Below are 20,996 nucleotides of genomic sequence, written 5' to 3' on the forward strand. Positions count from 1 at the left end.
TTGGATTGGTCCAAATGGAATTGTTTTGTCCAATCCAATGAAGCGATTTGTGTTTGATTCCAACTGATTGGCCATTTTTTCACTTCATCACACACATGACCCACAGGATCATTGTCAATTTCCCTGCTCCAAAAGATGACACAACCACTGAAGCGCGTCAAGTCCAACAACGATGCCATCACCCCCGTCGCCATTGTGACCGGAGGGTCCAAGGGAATTGGCGAAGCTTGCGTCGAGAAGCTCCTCTCGAAGGGGTATGACGTGTACAACCTCGACATTGCACCGTCCAAGATCGGAAATTTCGTCGAAGTCGACGTTGGCCGCGTGGCTGACGTGGAAGCTGCGATTGCTACGATTGCAGCCCAAACTGGTCGCATTGATGTCTTGGTTGCCAACGCCGGTGTGTACTTGAGCGCGAACATTGAAGACACGACCGAGGAAGCCCTCGACAGAATCATCTCGATCAATATCAAGGGCGCGTATGCTGCAGTCCGAGCAGTGCTTCCAAGCATGAAGGAGCAAAAGAAGGGCAGCATCATATTGATGTCATCGGACCAAGCGTTTGTGGGCAAGAAAACCTCGTTTGCGTACAACATGTCCAAGTGTGCATTGGCGTCGATGACCCGCACGACAGCGCTGGACTATGCGAGCTTCAACATCCGCGCGAACGCAGTGTGCCCTGGCACGATCGACACGCCATTGTACCGCCGCGAGATCAACCTGTGGGCAGAAACATCGGGTACCCCCGTCGAGGACATTCACGAGAGCATGGGGTCGTTTCAACCGTTGAACCGTGTCGGGTTGCCGGTGGAAGTCGCCAACTTGGTGGCGTTCTTGGCAAGCGACGAGGCGTCCTTCATCACGGGCAGCTTGCACTCTGTCGACGGCGGGTTCGTCGCCCAATAAAGCTGACTGTAGTATATGCCATGGCATCGTTCCATTATCATGCTGACCTTCTCGTGGGCCAACCCATGTGCACTGTCGCAGAAGTCACAGTGGTCAACCCTCCCTGGCCCTGGCTGCAGTCGTAGTTTCCACGAACCGCGGCTCATTCCACACCCGGAACACTCGTGTCCATGTGAGATGTGCACATGCCGTTCTCCACGGCGCCACCGATGTTTGGAGAGCATCCGTTTCATGAGCCAAGTGTGGATGAAACCGACGCGTCGTGGCTTGATTCACGCCGACGATTAGGATGCGTCACGGTGACCTGTGGATCCAGGCACGTCGAGGAAGCGCTGTGTGCGCCACGTACGCAGACGTGCGCATGTGTGGGAGGCATGGCGACGGGAGAGGTCGCGCTACATGTGACGTTTCAAACCGTGGAATGCCGCGGCCATGGCCTTGACCAGCGGGAATGACGCTATGACTACCATGACCAGTGCTGCGATGGCTCCGGGCATGTCCAGGGGTGCAGCCGGACTGCCATGTTCGGACATCCTTTCTAGCGGGCGGCGTTTGATTGGGGTCGAAAGTTTGGCGTATAAAATTACCCCTGAGAAGGTGAAACGACGCGGTCGAAACGGTTTTTTATTTGTTCAAAGGGCGAGCAACGCCAAGAACAGCAAGTGCGACTATGTTCATGCCAGAGAACTCGTTCGACGACGACGGCCGGAAGGGTCGGGGCGACCGCGATCTCGCCAAGGACGTGGATGATCGCATGTCGATCGGTGACAAGCGTCGAGAAGCGCATCCCAACATGCTCGACGACGACGACATTGAAGAGATCGGAGGACCTGCCGGGAGTCGGTCCAACGTTATTCAACAACAACGGGACTTCCACAAGAAGAAGATGCAGGAGCGCATGAACGGAGGTAACGACACAAGTCCAGCACCCGTGCCTCATGACACACTCGTGCACCCAGGGGTCGTCCGGTCCGCCGGAGCGCGCCAGTTCTCTTCGCCACGGTCGGTCGATGTCGATGACAAGCCATCGTACGCTTCTCTAGTCAGCATCGAACACGTTCTAACTTGCATCCAGACGGTTTGGCCGCGACGATGACTTTATTGACGACCGCAAGGCAGCGTCAAAGAAGGCTCCGTCATCGTCCCGACGATTCCACGACGACGACGATGATGACGATGACATTGGGCGCCGGCGAGGCACGACTCCCAAGAAGAGTGGTCGGCAATGGCGCGACGACAGTCCGGAAGACAGCGGCAGTCGATCGCGTCGCGACGACCCACTTCCGTCCCGCAACAGTCGCCGGCCCAAGGATGACGATGATGACGAAGATGACAACGAGGACGACGAACGGCCTTCCCGTCGGCGCGAGTGAGTGGCTGGATTTGCGGTCGCAACTCACTGTTCACGATGTTGCAGTGCGCCACCTTCTCGAGACAAGGACCGATCGTTTTCGAGACAAGACGCCAACGATTCGTGGGTTGAGCCAAAGAAGGGCCACAACAGTCGCGAGTTGACGCGCAAAGAAAAGGTTCATGTTCGTCGTCTGTGCTGCAGCCGCTAACGCGTCGACGACGGTAGGGAGCCGCGCGGGACAGGTCAAGTTCGCCAGATCTGTCGTCAGAAGAAGAGGGGAACGAAGGAGGGGTTGTGTCCATGATCGACGACAAAAAGGGCTCGTCACAAAAGTCGACGGCGAAGAAGGGAAAGCTCGATCTCACTGACATGAAGGCGTTCCTGATGCGGTACGACATCGACCATGGCAACGACCCCAATCCACTCCCTCACGAAATCGTGCGTAGCCCTGTGCCCAAAGCTTACGACGTCGTCGAGTGCTACATCGAGCGCAACTGCGCCGGCGCGAATAAGTTATTTCCAGAGTACTGTTTGTACATGAAGGACGGCGATCGGTTCCTCTTGACGGCCAAGAAGCGCCCAAACAACCGCACGAGCAACTACCTGATCTCGATGCAGCGCGGCGACTTGTCGCGCAAGGGCAGCGACAACTTTCTCGGGAAACTCCGCTCCAACTTCATCGGGACCGAGTTTGTCGTTTACGACAACGGCGTGAACCCGAAAGGCGCCGACCAGCACACGCTGACCGTGAACCCAGTCACGATCCGACAGGAGCTCGGGATCGCCGTGTACGCAAAAAACGTCCTGGGGTACAAGGGCCCGCGCAAGATGAAGGTGTGCGTGCCCCGCGTCCGAGAAGACGGGACGCGCGTGGTGTGGCGCCCTACGACCAAGGAGGACGAGATGGTCAACAAGTGCAAGGAGCAGGACCACACAAACCTGACGTACCTCATCAATAAACCACCTCGGTGGAACGACCAAGTCGGCGCGTACGTGCTCAACTTTAACGGGCGCGTCACGATGGCATCGGTCAAGAACTTTCAGCTCGTGACCCCCGAGGACCAGGAAACGGTACGCTCGCATGCGTGGCCGGGCTCTGACTTAATGTACCAGGTGATTCTTCAATTTGGTCGCGTCGGGAAAGACCTGTTCACGATGGACTTTCGCGCGCCTCTGTGCCCGTTCCAAGCGTTTGCGATCACGCTGAGCAGCTTTGACTCGAAGCTCGCGTGCGAATAAACCAACCGCGGCGCTCCGTAGCCCAGCGCGCAGCTCCGAGGCGCTGCAGCGTTGGCATGAGTTGTTTCGACGGCGACCCCCTGCTTTGCATGATAATCGCCTGTATTGCATATGTGTTCGGATCTATCGCGGTCTGTGTCCGGCATGCCACTTGTCGCCACATCTTTTCTCCCGCCGATTCAACCTGCGATGCAAGTTGCAATTATTGTCGCAGGAGCGACGCCTCCGTGAAAAAAAAGGACGAGGCCCTCGAGTTTCATTTCAGCGTTTTTGTTCTGGGACTCTTCGACTCGACGACTTCATTTGGTTTCCGCCGTGACACGCTAGACGGTGTCCAGAACAAGCGACTGCGCTGCGGCGACGTTCGCCATGTTCTTCCCTTTGCCTTGATACATTCCAGGTCGACCTCCGCCCTTTCCGTCCAGCAGCGCCGCCACCGCTTTTCCGCGCGACGTCACGAAGGCGGGAGGCCCGCTTAGAAGAAAGCACCCTTCCGATGTGGACGACCCTCCTGTCAGGAACAGGACCTTGTCCTTATTCGCCTCGATCGCGTGGAATGCTGCCGAGATGGCGGTCAAGAATGCCGCGTCCGCGTCGTCGCGATGGAGTACAGCGGCATGGGCGGCCACGACGAGTTGAGATGCCACGAGTCCCGCTAGTTCCAAACGAGTTGTTTTAAGCTCCTTGGCCGCGACGGACTGCTGTTGTAGCAACTTTTGAAGTCGATCGATGTGCTCTTCCGGAGGACAACTCCATAGCTTCGTCGCAGCACGTTCGCGTTCCAACCTACGGGAGTTGGTTCCGCAATCATACAAAAGCATGGCGAAGAGTGCAGGAGATTGCGTACATGACTCCAAATTCAGACAAGACTCGATGACCTGCAAGAAACCAAACGCGAGTGCCGCCGCGAGCGACTTCCGTGTGGAGAAACTTCACGGCCTTCATTGAACGATGAGAACATGGGGTCGAGGAAAGACAGTCAAACCTGAAGCTGCCCCAAGTGCTCAACGTGTGTTCCGCAGCATGGATTCTGGTCCATGCCGTCGATCACGATGACACGAATATCAGAGGACTCATTCGCGTAGTGAACTGTCACGGGTCGGGCAGCGGCGATGGCGTCGTTGACCGCAGACTCCAACGCGCCGATCTGTGGAGGGGTGACATTGGGAGAGTCAAACTCGACGTTGCACCGCGTGATTCCGAGAGACCATGTCGTCGTGTTGAGGTTGAGTGTTTCCTTCGCGATGGCTGAAATCAAGTGCTGCGCGGAATGCTGCTGCATGTGGTCCAGGCGGCGAGGCCAATCCACGCGCATTAGTACCTCGTCTCCAGCCTGGAGTTCGCGGTTTGTGCGAAGCACGCACTTTCCGTCTTGCGTAAACGTCTTGGTGACAGGAATCGAGATGTCGTCACTTGAACGGTACAACGTTCCGATGTCGCCTGGCTGGCCCCCACCTTCTGGAAACAGTACACTGTCGTCAAAGACAACATCAAACTCATTGCTCTTGGGCAGACGCGCGCACGACACGACCTTCGCAGACAGTTCCTTCAGGAACGAGTTCTTCTGGCAGGCCAGTCGACCCAGCGCTGCTGTCGCCGCCATTGCGATAGGGCTTCAAATGGATCAAGGTCCACTGTTATCCGGACATTTGAATTCTTTCGACGTCGTAAAATCCGAATTGAACGATCCAATACTAAATCCATGTGATTCCATTGAATTGTTGGATTTTCACGCTCGATTTTTTATGGCAATTATCCGGATGCGCGCATTGCGTTGAACAGAGCAATAAGTTGAGGCCCAAGTTCGTCAACGGCAGATGAACAACCTCGAGAACATCCGCAGGGGGCTGCTCAGCCTCGATGTGGGTGTGAGGTTAAAGGAGCTCTCAGACTTGTACAAGCACGCGGACGTGTTCTTGACTCCACAGCTTCCACGCATCCTCGATGTGCTCTTCCCGGTCTTCACAATGATCATGCGGACGCAAATCCCGCCGCAGTTCGTCCACAACGACAAGAACCGATGCCGAAAACTCACATTGCAGATCCTGAATCGACTACCATACAACGAAGCGCTGAAACCGTATGCCAGTCGCCTCCTCCACTTGCTCATGGAAGTCCTCACTGTGGACAATGTGGACAACTGCCTCATTGCGCTCAAGACTATCTTCGACTTGCACCGCAATTATCGCCCCGGGCTCAAGAACGAAGTGCAACCCTTCCTCGAACAAAGTCAAAAGATGTACAAGAACATTCAGACCATTATGAAGAAGCAGTTCTCGGGACCGCCGGAACCGCCGCTCGCTACGGTCGGCCAACCACCAGCACCTGCGATCCCCGCTTCCATCGTGCAACCCACCGCAAACACACAACCGACTGCAACTACGACGGCGATGACAATGGCATTGACGACACCACCATCCCAGGAAGCACCCGCGACGGCTACACAGGATGCCACACAGACTGTGCCTGCCGCAGAAGTCGACGCAAACGAAATCACAGACGATCCTATGATGTCATCAGAGGACCTTGCGACATCTTCGATGCCCCCCGCACTAGAGGTCACGCCAAGCGCATCGTCCGCTTCTGATGCAAATCCAACCAAGTCGACGGACATTTCGATCGACCCGAGCGACGCCGTGCAGGTAGTCCCTGCAATTCCTCCCTCCACTCGAGCCATTGCCGTGCCTTCGTCGGAACGAATGTCGTCACAAGGTCCTGTGACAATTCCCGCTGCTCAGGTTCCCGCAGACGCTCCGACAACTGTTGCACCAGACAGCGGCTTGTCCGAGGAGACCGCTTCTTCGGCAACGGTCCCAACAACGATCTTGTCGGTGGAGGTGCCGCTGTGTTCCGGCGTGGAGTCATTCAAGACGATGTCGGAATTCCCGCTCATCATCATGCTGCTTTTCCAGTGCTACCCCAACTACATCGAAAACTACATCCCGATCTTGGTGCCGCTCATGATGTCGACCTTGTCGTTGCGGTGTCCGGAGCACGCCCCCAAGTTGTATCCGACAAAATACGTGGATTTTCTCGACTGCCAGGTCAAGACGCTGTCGTTCGTCACTTACTTGCTGCGCGGGTTTGCCAACCTCATGCGCCCCTTCCAGGACACCATTTGTGACAACACGGTCAAGCTCTTGATGGCATGTCCCAAGGACGCGTTTGTGCTGCGCAAGGACATCTTTGTTGCGGCGCGCCATATCTTGTCGACGGATTTCCGCCGTGGGTTCTACGCGCAGTTGGAAACCCTCATGGACGACGACATCTTGATCGGAAAGGGGCGGTGCAGCTACTACCAGATTCGCCCCCTCGCATACTCGACACTCGCCGACATGGTGCACCACGTTCGGGACATGCTCACGCTCGGTCAAGTGAGCAAGATTGTGTCGTTTTACGGCAAACGCATTCACGACCCAACCCTTCCAGTCCCGATCCAAACCACGGCGATTCGACTCCTCTTGAACCTCGTCGATATCAGTGCCAAGAACGAAGACGCCGATGGGTGGCGCGGCCGCAACATCCTGTCGCGCATTCTGCTCACGATTGCTACAAAGTTCGGCACGACGTTGAAGAGCTTGCCGGTCGTGCTGTCCATGTCGTCCACGACGGATCGTGCAGTCGACCCGTTGGAAGGCGGCGCCATGGACAAGATCAAACAAAGCAAGTTGGTCCCCCAGCCGGACGAAAAGTTGTCTGTCGTCGACGCGGCGCTAAAGAAACTCCTGGCCCCGTACGAAACGATGCAGCGATCGTACGTGGGGCTCCCAGAGGAGGAGCCCACCCTGCGAGACGTGAAATCTCTCCTCCGAACCATGATCCTGGGCATTCGTGCTGTCATCTGGTGCACGGCCAACTACCGAAATCCCCATGCCAAGGACTTGACGTCGATGGAGGCCACAACACTCCATCACAGCTCGTCCATGGCTGCGTTGGGGCACGACGCGGCAGGTGCTACATACTCGGACACTCACATGTACCCGCTCACAGACGACGAGCGTGCGCTGATTGCCAAGGTGCTTCAAAACGGTTTGCGTTGCTTCATCTTGTACACGTTGTCGGACAGCTCGATCGCCGAGGAAAAGCAAATGCTCGACCACTTTGCGGGCGCGTGCACGGTGTTGGATGCGGCGGATTTTCGGGACCTCTTTCTCGCCAACATTGAGCTTCTCTACCAGTGCATCTTGCAGGACCACGCGATACTGACCGTGCCCCAGCACTTTCTCGCGAATGCGAACGTGAGTTGCTGGTTTGCCGAGATTTTGCTCAACTTCCTCGTCACCCAGTTGGACGTGTTGGGGGTCGACGTCGATGGGGACGTCCCCGACATGGATCGCGCGGAAAAGATTTGCCAAATCACAAGCCTTACGTTTGAACACATGCGGCCCGTGCAACAAGCGCAGAAAGCGTCGATCGTGCTGCGTTTATTCAAGATTGTGTTTGGGTCGGTGACGCTTTTTAAAGCAAACGAAGTCGCCCTCTTCCCCCACTTGAAAACTATCATCGTGTCGTGCCTGAGCAATGCGACGAATACCAAGTGCCCAGATAACTATCTCCTGCTTCTCCGCGCGCTGTTTCGGTCGATCTCGGGTGTCAAGTTCGAAAACTTTTACAAAGAGGTCCTTCCGCTGCTCCCCGGGCTCTTGTCGGCCCTTATGCGACTGCAAAAACATATTCAAAAGCCTTCGATGCAAGAAGTTCTACTTGAGCTGTGCTTGACCATTCCAGCCCGACTCAGCTCGTTGCTCCAGTACCTGCCGTCCCTCATGAAGTCCGTCGTCCAGGCCATCTTGTCCAAGGGCGAGTTAGCCAACCTGGGGCTGCGGACACTCGAGTACTGGGTGGACAACTTGAATCCGGACTTCTTGTACCCGATCATGACTTCCCAAGAACGGTTGCTCACGGAAATCATCGAAGCCCTCAACACGCACTTGCACCCACCGCCGTACCCGTACGGAGAGCTCACGATGCGTATTTTGGGCAAAATCGGTGGCCGAAATCGCCAGTTCATCACGGACTCGTTAAAATTGAAGCCGTCGTCCCATAGCTTCGACGGGATTGTGCTCGAGTTTGGCTGCGATGCATTGCCCAGCTCGTTGCCAATTCCCATGGACATTCCCATTCAACACGTGTGCAAGTTGCTCGCGCAATTTGCGAAACGCCACGAGCCACCGTCGTCGGATTCGCACCACATACGCCCCGACGGGTCATCGTCGGCAGGATCGAGTGTCCATCCCCACGACGAGGACGAGGTCGAGTCGAACGTCGGGATGCTCGAGAAGGACGACAAGACTCTCGCGCTGGAAAGTGACACAGTTGACAAGATTAAAGCCACGATCTTACATCAAAAGCGACACGCGTTTGCGTTCTTGAAGCATCAACTCGCGATTTCGTTACGGTTGCCAGAGATCGTTCCGATGTACTCGTCTGCTTTGAACAAATCGTTTGCCGGAGCGGAAGACCACCACACCGTCACCGACGAGCTCAAGCAATTCTTCTCGTCGACGTCCGAGTACGCCGGTATTTCGAAGGACAAGATTGCCGCGCACGAGAGTTGCATCCGCACAATGCTCCAGTCCTTGTTCGAGTGTGTGGCCGATGTCGACTTGACTGGCGACGCCACAGCGCTCCTGCGATGTGTTGCGGTGCACTTTACCGTTGTCGTGCTGTCGTATTCGAAGCGAAAACCTCCCAACCTGAATGTGTTAGCGTCACTGGTTAAGCCGACGATCTTACCAGGTCCTCGCGGACTGTCTCCGGGCCGAATGCTCGGAACGTCTGCGCGCATCGAAGTCTACCGTGAAGCCTACCACGGTTTGACGTATTTTCACGAAATGCCCAACAGGATGGATCCGTTCGTTGTATTTGAAGTTCTCGTCGACATCTTGTCCGACCCGGACGAAAAGGTCGTGGATGTCGGCCGCCTGGGACTTCAAGTTGTGGTTGACACCGCCGTCGCGATGTACGACGAAAACGCAGAGCAGGCGGCCAAGCAAGGCGGCGCGCTGTTCAACACAATTTGTGAGATTTGCAGCCATGCTTGCCACAACAAGAGTTCGTGGCGACACAAGTTGGGCGGCACGCGGGGCCTTCAAGTCCTCATCGACCGCATGCATGTGGACTGGTGTCGCGAGAACGAAATGTCGATGGTGCGAAGTCTCCTGTTTGTCTTGTCGGACCATCCGCCGGAAGTGAGTGCTGGAATTACCGAAGAAGCCGGGGAAGCGTATTTGACCCTATTACGAAAATGCCACCACCCCCCTGAGCCGACGAAACTGGACGAAATGATGATGCATCTCATCGAAGAGACGAAGCCATCAGAGTCATTAAACAACTTGGGCATCGCGTTTCCAGACGCGACTATGCCAACCTCGTCGTCACCCGTGCTGACCGACTACAACTCGGAACTCCTGCAGCTGCTGGTTGTCGAATTGCTGAGTGCGAGTACACCCGTCCGGTCGTATGCCAAGCAAGCGATTGCGATCTTTGCAGATTTCGCAGGCTGCTCCGTGACATCGCTCTTGCTGCCGTACCAACAAGCGCTGGCCAAGCAGATCATGGGCACTAGCTTGCGACTCTTGCCCCTGGGCACTCGCACGGGGTACATCGATGCGATGGCATATACATTAACACTGGAGCCACCTGTGTTTACGCTGAACAAGGAACTGCTCGTGTTTTTGCAAGAAGTATGGACCCTCGTCTCTGAAGATACATCGGCAACATCGAGCTCGTCGCCGCGAGGTAGCCACCCAACACTCTCGGAGACTTTTAGTGGCCACGAGTACCCGTTTGGACTGAATCAAGTATGCCAGCTGCGCATCGCCGCCATTCAATTGCTGCGCGCGGCATTTGTGAACGACGACACGTTGAATCAACACCAAGACTCTCGGAATCGCTTTGTCGGCGTGTTTTTCAGGTTCCTGACGGGCCAACCAAAGGAGTTGGTCGACTGCGCCCAAAAGGCGCTCACAGACGTTGTGATCATGAACAAGCGAAACCAAGAACGGTCGCTGCCAAAGGAATTGCTGCAGCAATGCCTTCGCCCCGTCTTGCTGAATTTGGCCGACTACCGAAAACTGACCATCCCGTTGCTGGAAGGTCTGTCCCGGTTGCTGGGGCTCTTGAGCAATTGCTTCAACGTGACGTTGGGCGAAAAGCTCTTGGAGCACTTGAAGCAATGGCGAGACCCGGAGCGCATCATCAAGGCCGCTATCTGGAAGCGCGGCGAAGAACCCAACGTCGCCGCTGCCATCGTCGATTTGTTTCACTTACTCCCGCCGTCTGACACCTTTTTGGACCCATTGATCTTGTGCGTTGTGGAACTGGAAGCTGTGCTACCCAAGTATGGCAGCTTTGGCAAACTCAGCTCGCCATACCGCCTGCCGCTGGTCCGCTTCTTGAATCGATATGCTAACCAAGCCGTGTCGTTCTTTCTAAAACGGGAACACTTGATCGACAGCACGTACTCGCTGTTGTTTCAGCAGCTCGTCAAGCATCCCGAGGCCACGGAACTGCGCCACGTGCTGACATCGGACTCTGGTACTGAGTCGATCATCAACGCCACGTTGACCCCCCAAGTGTCGAAAACCTCCCCACCCAACGCAGCGGCAACAGTCACCACCCCGAAAGCGCCGGACGACGAGATGATTCAAATTGGCGCGCAGAAAGCTGCTTCGCAAGCGATCGCGACTGCCCAGGCTCAAGGATTGACTGCATCGATAGCAGAGCAAAAGGGAAAGCTGGCTCGGGCAGCATACCTTCAAAATGCGACGGGCAGTTTTGGTACCAGTAGCCAATTGACACCGCTAACGCAAGTCCAAATCCAGGCGCATGCCCAAAAGCTCCATGCCCAAACCTTGACCGCTGCCCAGGCGCAAGGGTTGTCTCTCGTCCAAGCCCAAGCGCGGGCGCAACAAGTGATGAAGGATTACATGTCGAAGCACTTGCAAATGGCGTCGCCTCAACTGCCATCTCCAAATGCAGCGCTCGTGTCGCAGCAGCAAGCCCAATTCCAAGCGCAGATTCAAGTCAACGCACAAAAAGTTCACGCTCAAGCGCTCGCGACGGCGAAAGCGTCGGGGCTGAAGCTCGCCGATGCCCAGGACAAGGCCAAGCAAGCGCAAACTCAGTACATTCAAATTGCCAAGGCCCAAGCGCAAGCCAAGATGGCGCGACAGCAAATTCAGTCGCCCATGGCGGCGTCGAATTTGGCGACGAAATCGCAGCAAGAAGCCCTGGAGCTTCATTTTCAAGGGATTCGGCTGGTCCGGTCACTGTCCAAGTTAGAACCCAAGTGGCTTGCAAACAGCAGCAACGGCATGATCGACTGCATTCGAAAGTTGTGGCGGTCGCCCAGTCGTGTTCAACGATTGCTGACCCAGGACCGCTTGCCGATTCGATACCACTTGGAATCGAAGCTCTTGATCAAGTGCTTGATTCAGTACTGCCGCGCCAACCCCGAAGACGTCCAAGTGCTGCTCGAAATGCTCACAGTTTTCATGCACCACACCTCGTTCGACTTTAGCTTTCTTCGTGCGTTCTACCGCGACGAAGTGGCGTGTGGGTATTCGACCACGAACAAGCGGAACATCATTCACCTCTTCCTGCGCATGCTGCGCGACACGACGGCGTCGGAGGATCTCAAGGTGCATGCGATTCAGCTGCTCGTCATGCCTCTCCTCAATACGTCGTTTGAGGACCCGCACACCAACAACGCGGACGTGATGGACCCGGACGCAGTCATGATGATGCTTCGGGAAATCTTGGCCAGCAAAGAATACCCGCAAGACTCGTACCAAGCGCTTCGAATCGAACTCTTGAAGCTGGGGACGCTCCTCATTCAACACATGAGTCGGTACGTGACTGACCATCGCAAGGAAGTCATCAAGTTTGCTTGGAACCATCTGAAAGCCCCCGACTTGACCTCCAAGCTCTGGGCATACGTCAACGTGTGCCGATTCATATCGGTCTACGACACGCCCCCGAAGATTGTCTTGCAGGTGTACGTTGCCCTCCTTCGGACGTACGAGATGGACTCGCGATTCTTGGTGCGCAAAGCGTTTGATATTTTGCTGCCGGCGCTGCCGACGCGACTACCGGCACACGAATTCATCAAAGCCATCAAGTGGACCAAGAAGATTGCGTTTGAAGAAGGTCATGTTCTCCAGCAACTTGTCCACATTTGGTACCTTATTGTTCGCCAGCCGTCGCTGTTTTACCCGTTTCGAGGCCAGTTCATTCCGTTGATGGTCAATTCGTTGAACCGGTTAGCCATTCCACCTAGCAGCACCCAAGACAACCGGCGGCTTGCCGTCAGTATCGTGGACCTCGTCATTGCGTGGGAGACGGCGCGGCGGCAACGCGTGTCAGACAAAGGTTTAGACAAGGCGTCGTTGAAGCGTCCTGCTCCGACTGCCGCCACGACGGCCGTGGAATCCGACGAAGGGGCGGCGGACAAGCGTCAAAAACTCGATGGGGACGGTTCATTTGCTGCGTCTGCGCCGAGTGGCGCACCTGTGTCCGCAACGCCAACTGAACTCGCCACCGCCCCGTCGGCTTCTCCCCACGATGACGACACGGCCGCCCCAAATGGCCACGAAGATGACTTTGAACTGACTGGGGCCATGACAGACTTGATCGTAAACTTTGCGTTTCGGTTTGCCCTGGCGTGTGCGGACAAGCAGGAAACGAATCGGCTTTCCAAGACTTGCGGTGAATTGTTTCATCGCGCGCTGCATTTGTGGCCGTCCGCGTCGATTCGGTTTTCGTACTTTGACAAGTTGATCGCCGTGACGGCGGAAGTGATCATCATGCAAGCGAAGCCGACGCAGCCACCGGAAACAAACGCGTCCATGCCGTCGTTTTTGAGTGTTCCGAAGGGCGCGCCATTGGCATCGTTGGCAATTCTAAACGCTGTCCTCGGGATTCTCAACACGCTCATCTCCCCCCAGGTCATTCAGCACTCGAACCGACCGGTGCCGTACGTCGTCCAGTACGCGCCACGCATCATGAAGCTGCTCGAACCGTGTTTTGACCGCCAAAACAACGAAGTTCAAATGCACTTGGCATCATATCTGGAGCACATGATCAAGGTACACTCCATATCCACTCGTTGAAGCGAGTTGTTACCCATACGGACGTGTAGCTGTACCCTCCAGACGCGGCTCCGCAACAACTCGTCGGTTGCAAATTTTACAGTTGGCTTCGCGACATCCTGAACGAACGCCTGCTGAAAGCCGCCGCCGTTCCGAACGACCCAACCGCTTCTCCGACGGATGCGACTGCTTTGATCAACAGTCCCAAGCCCAAACCCCCTGCGATGAAACCGGAAGGGAGCAAACCGTCCGTTCCGAGTCCTCATGCGAATGCTCCACGTCGGGACATGAGTGCGCTGAACCCGATGATCAATCAAGAAGCTGCTCGCATGCGCTTGTTGTTTGCGCACTCTCCAAACGCAAGTGCGGCACTTTCCTCCCGTGTCAGCTCTCCAGGGTCGTACACGTTGAAAATTTTGATGGATTTGGGCAAAGAGTGCCCGAAATTCATCGACTTGTTCGTCCCTGCACTGCTAAAGCTCGCGCAACGGTTCACGAAGGAGCATTTGCAGCATGTTGTCCCGAAAACGACCGCGTCGCTAGAAGGATCCGTCGGAGGCATCGATGTCGGCGTGAGTGCGGGCGCTCAGAGCAAAGACCGTGTCATGGCAACGCCAGCCCTTGCGATTGTCCACGAATATTCGCAATTGAAACTCGGCCGGTCGAACTTGACTGTGAACAATGTCGTGCGGACGAAGAAAGGGGGCAACTCGAGTGGGACCGGCGGCGGGACGTCGACAAACGGGGGTATGAAAGAAGAGAAGAAGAAGAAGACTGCGGCAACTGGTGGGCCGAAGGACCCAACTACCACAAACAAAGCTGCAGTTGTCGCGAAGAAGCGTGCGTTTCCGTCGAATTTTATCCGCAAGGCATCGATGGACATGCTCATTTCATGCTTCAAACTCCTCGCGCAGTGCACGTTCGAGTCTCCCGAGTACAGTCGATTGTTTGTCCAGCTCCTGTCGCACTGCCTGGAGCATTCCGTGCACGTGCCATTGCTGCTGGAAATTACAAAGATTGTGTCGGGCATGATCAAGGACGAGACAACACCCGGCTTTACGATCAAAGAGAAGGCGCTGTTGCTGTCGAAAATGGCCACGTTTGACCGTCTCCATGAAATATCGACCCAACCGCTCATGAACGAATACCACCAGTTGATTCTGAAGATTTGCAGTCCGTCGGATGCTCTGGGATCGACCACCATCGGTCTCAACATGTCTGGGCCGTTCCTCGTCGGGCTGATGTCGAGTGAATCAGCCATTCGGAACGTGTTTTTCACAAAGTTTGAACAGCATGCCGGCCAGTCGCCCACGAAGCGGCTCAAGTTCGTCCTCGAACAAGATTGGCAAGCGTGTGGCACGCGGTTTTGGCCGGTAATTGCGATTGAGTTGCTCTTGAAGTCATTTTTCTCGGACACTGTGCCCAAGCACTCGATCGCGACATTTCCTCCTGTCGCAACCTCGTCTGGCGCGGACAACATCCAGAGCGCATGGTTGAAGCCCCACATCCAAGCCCTCAAAGCGTGGAGCAACGTTGACGCAACTCACTTGCTGCGTCCGCTCTGTGAATTGATCCATATCGACTTGGAAATGGCGAACCATCTGTGGAGTTGCTTGTTTCCGTACGCGTGGGCCAACCTGCATCCCGAGTACATGAGCCCGACGCAAAATTTAATGCGTCTGCTGTCACAAAAGTACCACCGCCGCGAATTGAAGTTGCCACAGGCCAACGCTTCTCGCCACAACGTGGTCCAGACGTTCATGGCTGGCATCATCAACGCCCAGCCCACGCCCATCTTTACCGCCGAGCTCCTGTTATACCTGGCAAACACATACAATGTGTGGCAGGACGTCGTGCGGATTTGTGAGTACCAAGTCTTGAGTCCGCTGACGCTTGTGGAAGACCGCGAGCGGTGGGCGGATGCTCTCAATGTAATTTACCAAGAGCTGAACGAAAGCGACTGGCAAGTTGGTCTCAACGTCCAAGTCTGTCAAAAGCCTGAGACGAAGGAAGGGCTGTACTTGCAAGCGCAGGGATACGTGAACGAAGCGCAGGACATTTTCTTCAACGCGTTGTCCCAGACATCCACAGCCGTCAAGATCGAGTCGACCAAGTTTGAGATGAAAGTGCTCGAGTCGCGGTGGGTCGGGTGCGTCAAGGATTTGTGTCAGTGGTCGCTCATGAACGACTTTGCCAAAACGACGCAAAACCAAGAGCTCATGCTCGACTGTTGCTGGAAGCGTGGCGACTGGGGGTCGGCAAAGCAGTTGCTGCATGCATCGTCGATCCAAGCAGCCTCGGAAGCCGGATGTCCGTCGATTCGCCTCAAGAAGCTGTACATCTCCATCTTGGACGGCGACAAGAAACCCCAGGTCGAGTCATTAGTTTCGCAGATAGTCGACCTTGCGCTCCATCAATGGCAGGGACTGCCGCGGATTTTGTCTCGAGCCCACGTTCCGCTCCTCCACTTGTTTCACCAGTTTGTCGAAGCCAAAGAGTCGCTTCAAATCATGGCCGACATCAAGCAAGCAACTCAACAACACAACTTGCCCAACCTGAAGCCGTCCATTAACACGTGGCGCGAGCGCTTGCCAAACAAATATGAGCCCATCTTGATGTGGGACGACATTTTGACGTGGCGATCGCACATGTTTGCCGTCGTCAAGGGCACATTCAGCTGGAGTGACGCGCAGCTGTTGGCATGCATGCACGACATTCCGTGGTCGATTCTGAAGGTGGCCCACACGGCGCGCAAGCAGCAACTTCCCGACGTTTGTTTGCACTCTCTGGCCCAGTTGTACTCGATTCCTGCGATGGATGTCCAAGATGCCTTTTCAAAACTGCGTGAACAAGTCAGCATTTGCTACGAGACTTCCAAGGACTACCAGGGCGGGGTCACGATCCTCAACCAAACCAACTTGGAATACTTTGACACGCGGCAAAAAGCCGAATTGTTCCGCATGAAGGGCCTGTTTATGGATGCGCTGGGCGACACCCACGAAGCGAACCAAGCGTTCTCCCGCTGTTTGCAGATTTGCGATAGCTACGGCAAGGGGTGGTTGAGCTGGGGCCAGTACTGCGACAAGCTCTTTGCCGAACGAATGGACGTCGAGTTTGCTGCTCAAACGATTGCTTGTTACCTTCAAGCCGTGCATCATCGGTCGTCATTTGCCCGATTGATGCTGGCTCGAGTCTTGTGGTTGCTCAGCATGGACAACGACAAATGTGTGTTGATTCAAGCGTTCGAGACGCATGGAAAGCAATTGCCTATTTGGATTTGGATCGTCTGGATTCCTCAGCTGCTCATGTCGCTGTGCCGTCCGGAAGCGCCGCAAGTGCGTAAATTGCACGTCCTGTTGACGGGCCTCTTACTGGTATCGTTCGTTGTAGATTCGAGGACTCCTTCGTGGCTTGTCGGCCAAGTTTCCACAGGCGTTGTACTACACGATGCGAGCGTTCTTTTTGGAAAACCGCGAACTCTTTTCGATGGACAAGGACTCGATGACGAACCGCGGTCTGTCGTCGGCCCCCCCGACGCCACTTGCATCCCACACGCCAAAGCACGGCACTGCGATGACGACCAGCGACATGATGTACTTTCGGACCCGCACGGGGCATGTGATTGCCGTGCCAATGTCCCACGAGCACATCACGGACATTCCAGGTCTGGTCGGCGCCAGTCGAAGCAATCCGTCGTTTTTTGGGTCGGCGACCGTCTTGACGCTGGAAGCGTGGATGGAAAAGGTGGCGGCGGGCGAATTACAAAAGACAGACGTGAGTCCCGTGCAGTATGCCGAGGATTTGCTCAACTTTCTGCGCCGATCGCACGACGCGTTGGCGTTTGAAATGGAATGCATGCTCGAAGAAATGATTGTCCGGTTTCGGCCAGAACCCGAGGAAGAGTTGCTCACGGCTGTCCACTCGTTGCTGCTCAAGTGCTACCAGCTGCCGAGTTTTGCAAAGACGGAACCGGTGCCGAAGATGCTCAAGGAAACCCTCCACCGAGTGTGCAACAAGTTTTTCGTTTTGCAGCAGCACCAAAAGAGCGAAAAGCACGTGGCGTTCGTAGACGAGTTCAAAGGCCCTTTTGAAGCGCACTTTGTTTTGGCCGATCGGTACGTCGGTCGAGATGCCGTCAAGCACTCGTCGAGAGCATTCTGACGATCTTGTCTAGGCCAGCGGAGGGAGCGGCCGACGCCGCGCCGGAACCACTCTTGAGTGACGTGATGAACCGTCTCAAGGCGTGGAAAAACGTGCTGCAATGCCGCGTTCGAAGATACGGCCAGCGCAACGCGGACAAGGTGTTTTTGGAACATAGCAGCCGCCACTTGGTCGAATTGAACAGCACGAGTTTGGAAGTGCCAGGACAATACTTGACCAACAGTGAACCGATCAAGGAGCTGCACGCGCGGCTGCAGTACTTTCACAGCACGACCGACGTGCTACTACGCAACGGGTACACCCAGCGCCGCATCACGCTTGGCGGGAACAACGGCGACACGTACTCGTTCTTGGTGCAATACGCGATGACGTACATCACCCGCTGCGACGAGCGCGTGATGCAAATGCATTTGCTCATGAATCGGTTGCTTGCCCGCCACAAAGAGACCAAGAAGCGACACATTATGTGCCACGCGCCCAAAGTGATTCCGTTGACGCCGCGCGTCCGCCTTCTCGAAGACAACGCGAACAATGTGTCCCTGGGCGAGGTTGGTCGCGATTTTCCATGCCCGTTTCGTGAAATGATGGATGTCATCGTTAGATCTTTGAGCTCGACTGCCAGGCGCTCAACCAGGACCCAAACTACCCCGTCGAGCTGTATCGCCACAAGATGAGCGACATTGTCGACGCCCCGGCCAGCGTAAGTCGTCCCCTCTCTCGATATTTTGTCTTTTGTGGGCGGCCCACCCAAGCGCATGCGCGTGTTGTAGTTGAAACTCGCGATTTACAACGACATTTGTGACCATCACGTGTCCGAGTACGTCTTGACAAAGTATTTGCACCGCATGCTGCCGCACTTTGACGATCTATTTCACTTTCGCACGGCCATGACGGCCCACCTCGCGCTGAACTCGTTGTTGTCGTATGCGCTGCATGTCGGCGATCGGACGCCGCACAAGATTGTTTTCTCCAAGCAGACTGGTCAAGTTGTGAGCTGCGAGATCCGACCGGGGTATGCCACCAGCGGGATCGTCGAGTCGTCGTGCACGATGCCATTCCGCCTGACGAGGAATATGCACACGTTTATGACCAACACGGGCGTGGAGGGTCCGTTCACGATTGCAATGACGGCTGTGGCCCAGGCGCTGACGTGCGACCACCACGAATCGATCATGATCAACCAACTGAGCCTCTTCTTCCGCGACGACCTTCTGTCATGGCACACGTCCAAGACAAAGGCGCGGCTGGAACACACCAACAGCGAAACGCATCGGCGACTCATGGCCGAGCACCACGTGAAGCAGCGAGTCGAGGCAAACGTAAAGGCCGTCATGGACCGCGTCACGGCGCTCGCCGTCAAACCTGCGATGCAAGAGACGGCGTCGCCACCCTCTGCCATCCAAGACCTCATCGCGACCGCGACCAGCACGGACAACTTATCGCAGATAGTCCCGACGTGGTTCCCCTGGCTGTAGTCGACCTCGTGTGTCGAGTTGTATAATATATTCCTTTCTTGTGTTTGCATGCCGGTGGTCCACGGTGCGCCGCCATCTGCTGCGGTTTGTGCATATCTGCTTCACACAGATGCTGCTCGCCCGAGCGGTGCGCCCTCAACCACCTTCCCAGCCATGGGGAAATGGCCTCTCGGCGGGAGACCTGCCGCACAAGCGTCGCCACCGCCGACACACCGCCTCTCGCGTCCTCCGTCACCAGCTTTTGCATAAGTCCAAGTCGGTTTTGAAACCGTCAGTTCCATAATACCCCCCAGATCATATTGCAGGGTCGGCATTCCAAGCATTGGACGGCGTATGTCGCCGCCACCGACGTTCCTGGCGGGTCTGTGGGCATCGGTCTCGATGACCAACCTCCTTGAGGCGGACGCCCTGGACAACGTTGCCTTCCGCGCAGTCATCATCCTGGGCAGCATTGCCCTTCTCGTGGTTGCCACGTTCATCGTGCGTGGGCACGTTTTGTTCCGCACGACTCATGATCGAGCATAGACTTTCCTCGGATACAAGCACTTTTCGACGGCACTGGTTCTTCAAAGTGCCATCCTTGGCGGCTACATGGTACGTCCCATTGCGTCCACGGCGACTTTGACTGTGGTCCACAGGGATGGTACATCGGAGGGGCGTTCACCGAATCGGCGGAATCGAAACACGTCATGGTCAACTTGTCCGTCGCGGTGGCGTTGGCGTTCTTCCTCTCTGTGTTTACGTGCTGCATGAAGGGAGTGATGCGATTCCTCTTTGGTAAGCCCCACCCACTGCACTCCACCATGTCACTGCAAATTCGTCAGGGTTTGCGCTGGGCGTCCAGCTCGGGTCGGTCGCGAACATCGTTTGGCTGCATGGTACGTCTGACCTAGTCCACTCTTGTCGGTCTCCAGCGATCTTAGCTCGTTGCTGTAGCCTTACCGCTTGGCATGAACGAGTCCAACCCAAATAACCTCGGCTACGTTGTCATGTCGGCTGCCGGAGTTGTGCTCGGAGCGCTCGCGTTTGCCTCTGGCAGGTTAGTGTCGACGTGCACCACATCTCCAGTCTCTCTTCGTCTGGCACGGTTCCGTTCGCTGAATCCCATGCTGTCGTGCATGGCACCCGTGTAGAAAGGGCCACATCGTGCTGACGGCGTGGGTCGGAGCGTACTGGATCATTCAGTCGGTGGGCAACTTTGTTGGCAAGTGCGTGTGCTGTCCGATCGATCCTTTCATCGCGCCGTGATTGCGACACGCTTGCCTCTCTAGCTTTCCATCGCTTTTCTATCCTTTTCCCCGCGATGCGCGTACTGCGACTGTGTCCATGTCGGTACGCCTGCATGTTTGACGTGTACGCTACTGTCGTTGACATTGCTGTGTGTCGTGTGTATTAGTATTACATTTACATGGGGGCGTGGGTGGTGTTGGCCCTCGGCGGCATCACGACGCAGGTCCACCTGACCACGTTCGACAGCAACTACCACGACCTCATCGACGCTGATGCAGCCGACGACGACGACACCTACCTCGCAAAGGACATGCACAAGAGCAAGACCCCGTACACAAACGTGCAGGACGTCTCCGTGTGAGTTCCGATCGGCCAAGTGCTCATCGATACCCCACAGGACATGCTCCCAACCGTGCATGTAGTAATACTACATGCGAAGGATAATAATAATACTAACCGCCACCTCGTCACTCTCGTAGTAGTACTAGTCATAAATAGTATGCATGGACTAGTAGGATGACTGGGAAAGATCACAAA

General features: G+C 55.7%; 5 protein-coding genes across 6 annotated transcripts; 4 read left to right on the forward strand and 1 right to left on the reverse strand.

Moving 5' to 3' along the window:
* Positions 1–123: 123 nt before the first annotated feature.
* H310_02897 (hypothetical protein) lies at positions 124–946 on the forward strand. Its single transcript, XM_008866583.1, has one exon. It carries the CDS (start codon positions 136–138, stop codon positions 904–906), a length of 771 nt encoding a protein of 256 aa, XP_008864805.1. The 5' UTR covers positions 124–135; the 3' UTR covers positions 907–946.
* On the forward strand, positions 923–3,751 carry H310_02898 (hypothetical protein). The gene is made up of 7 exons (XM_008866584.1): positions 923–1,814; positions 1,866–1,935; positions 1,982–2,275; positions 2,324–2,435; positions 2,486–2,649; positions 2,707–3,331; positions 3,374–3,751. The coding sequence occupies exons 1-7, from the start codon at positions 1,577–1,579 to the stop codon at positions 3,497–3,499; spliced, it is 1,629 nt and encodes a 542-aa protein (XP_008864806.1). The 5' UTR covers positions 923–1,576; the 3' UTR covers positions 3,500–3,751.
* Positions 3,589–5,121, reverse strand: H310_02899 (hypothetical protein). The gene is made up of 3 exons (XM_008866585.1): positions 4,485–5,121; positions 4,347–4,438; positions 3,589–4,285 (listed from the first exon to the last, which is right to left on the reverse strand). The coding sequence occupies exons 1-3, from the start codon at positions 5,100–5,102 to the stop codon at positions 3,823–3,825; spliced, it is 1,173 nt and encodes a 390-aa protein (XP_008864807.1). The 5' UTR covers positions 5,103–5,121; the 3' UTR covers positions 3,589–3,822.
* Positions 5,122–5,290: 169 nt separating this feature from the next.
* On the forward strand, positions 5,291–19,341 carry H310_02900. 2 transcript variants are annotated; one of them, XM_008866586.1, is made up of 6 exons: positions 5,291–13,590; positions 13,644–16,928; positions 16,984–17,708; positions 17,768–18,302; positions 18,356–18,454; positions 18,525–19,341. In XM_008866586.1, the coding sequence occupies exons 1-6, from the start codon at positions 5,317–5,319 to the stop codon at positions 19,227–19,229; spliced, it is 13,623 nt and encodes a 4,540-aa protein (XP_008864808.1). In that variant the 5' UTR covers positions 5,291–5,316; the 3' UTR covers positions 19,230–19,341. The 2 variants fall into 2 exon arrangements, with proteins under 2 accessions (XP_008864808.1, XP_008864809.1); XM_008866587.1 differs by having other exon boundaries at positions 17,768–18,454.
* An 89-nt stretch (positions 19,342–19,430) lies between these two features.
* H310_02901 (hypothetical protein) lies at positions 19,431–20,929 on the forward strand. The gene is made up of 8 exons (XM_008866588.1): positions 19,431–19,709; positions 19,755–19,823; positions 19,868–20,006; positions 20,054–20,107; positions 20,166–20,268; positions 20,363–20,437; positions 20,501–20,561; positions 20,626–20,929. Exons 1-8 carry the CDS (start codon positions 19,563–19,565, stop codon positions 20,818–20,820), a joined length of 843 nt encoding a protein of 280 aa, XP_008864810.1. The 5' UTR covers positions 19,431–19,562; the 3' UTR covers positions 20,821–20,929.
* The last annotated feature ends 67 nt before the right edge of the window (positions 20,930–20,996 follow it).

The sequence above is a fragment of the Aphanomyces invadans genome (genome assembly GCF_000520115.1).
Source record: "Aphanomyces invadans strain NJM9701 unplaced genomic scaffold supercont1.4, whole genome shotgun sequence".
Lineage (NCBI taxonomy): Eukaryota > Oomycota > Saprolegniomycetes > Saprolegniales > Verrucalvaceae > Aphanomyces > Aphanomyces invadans.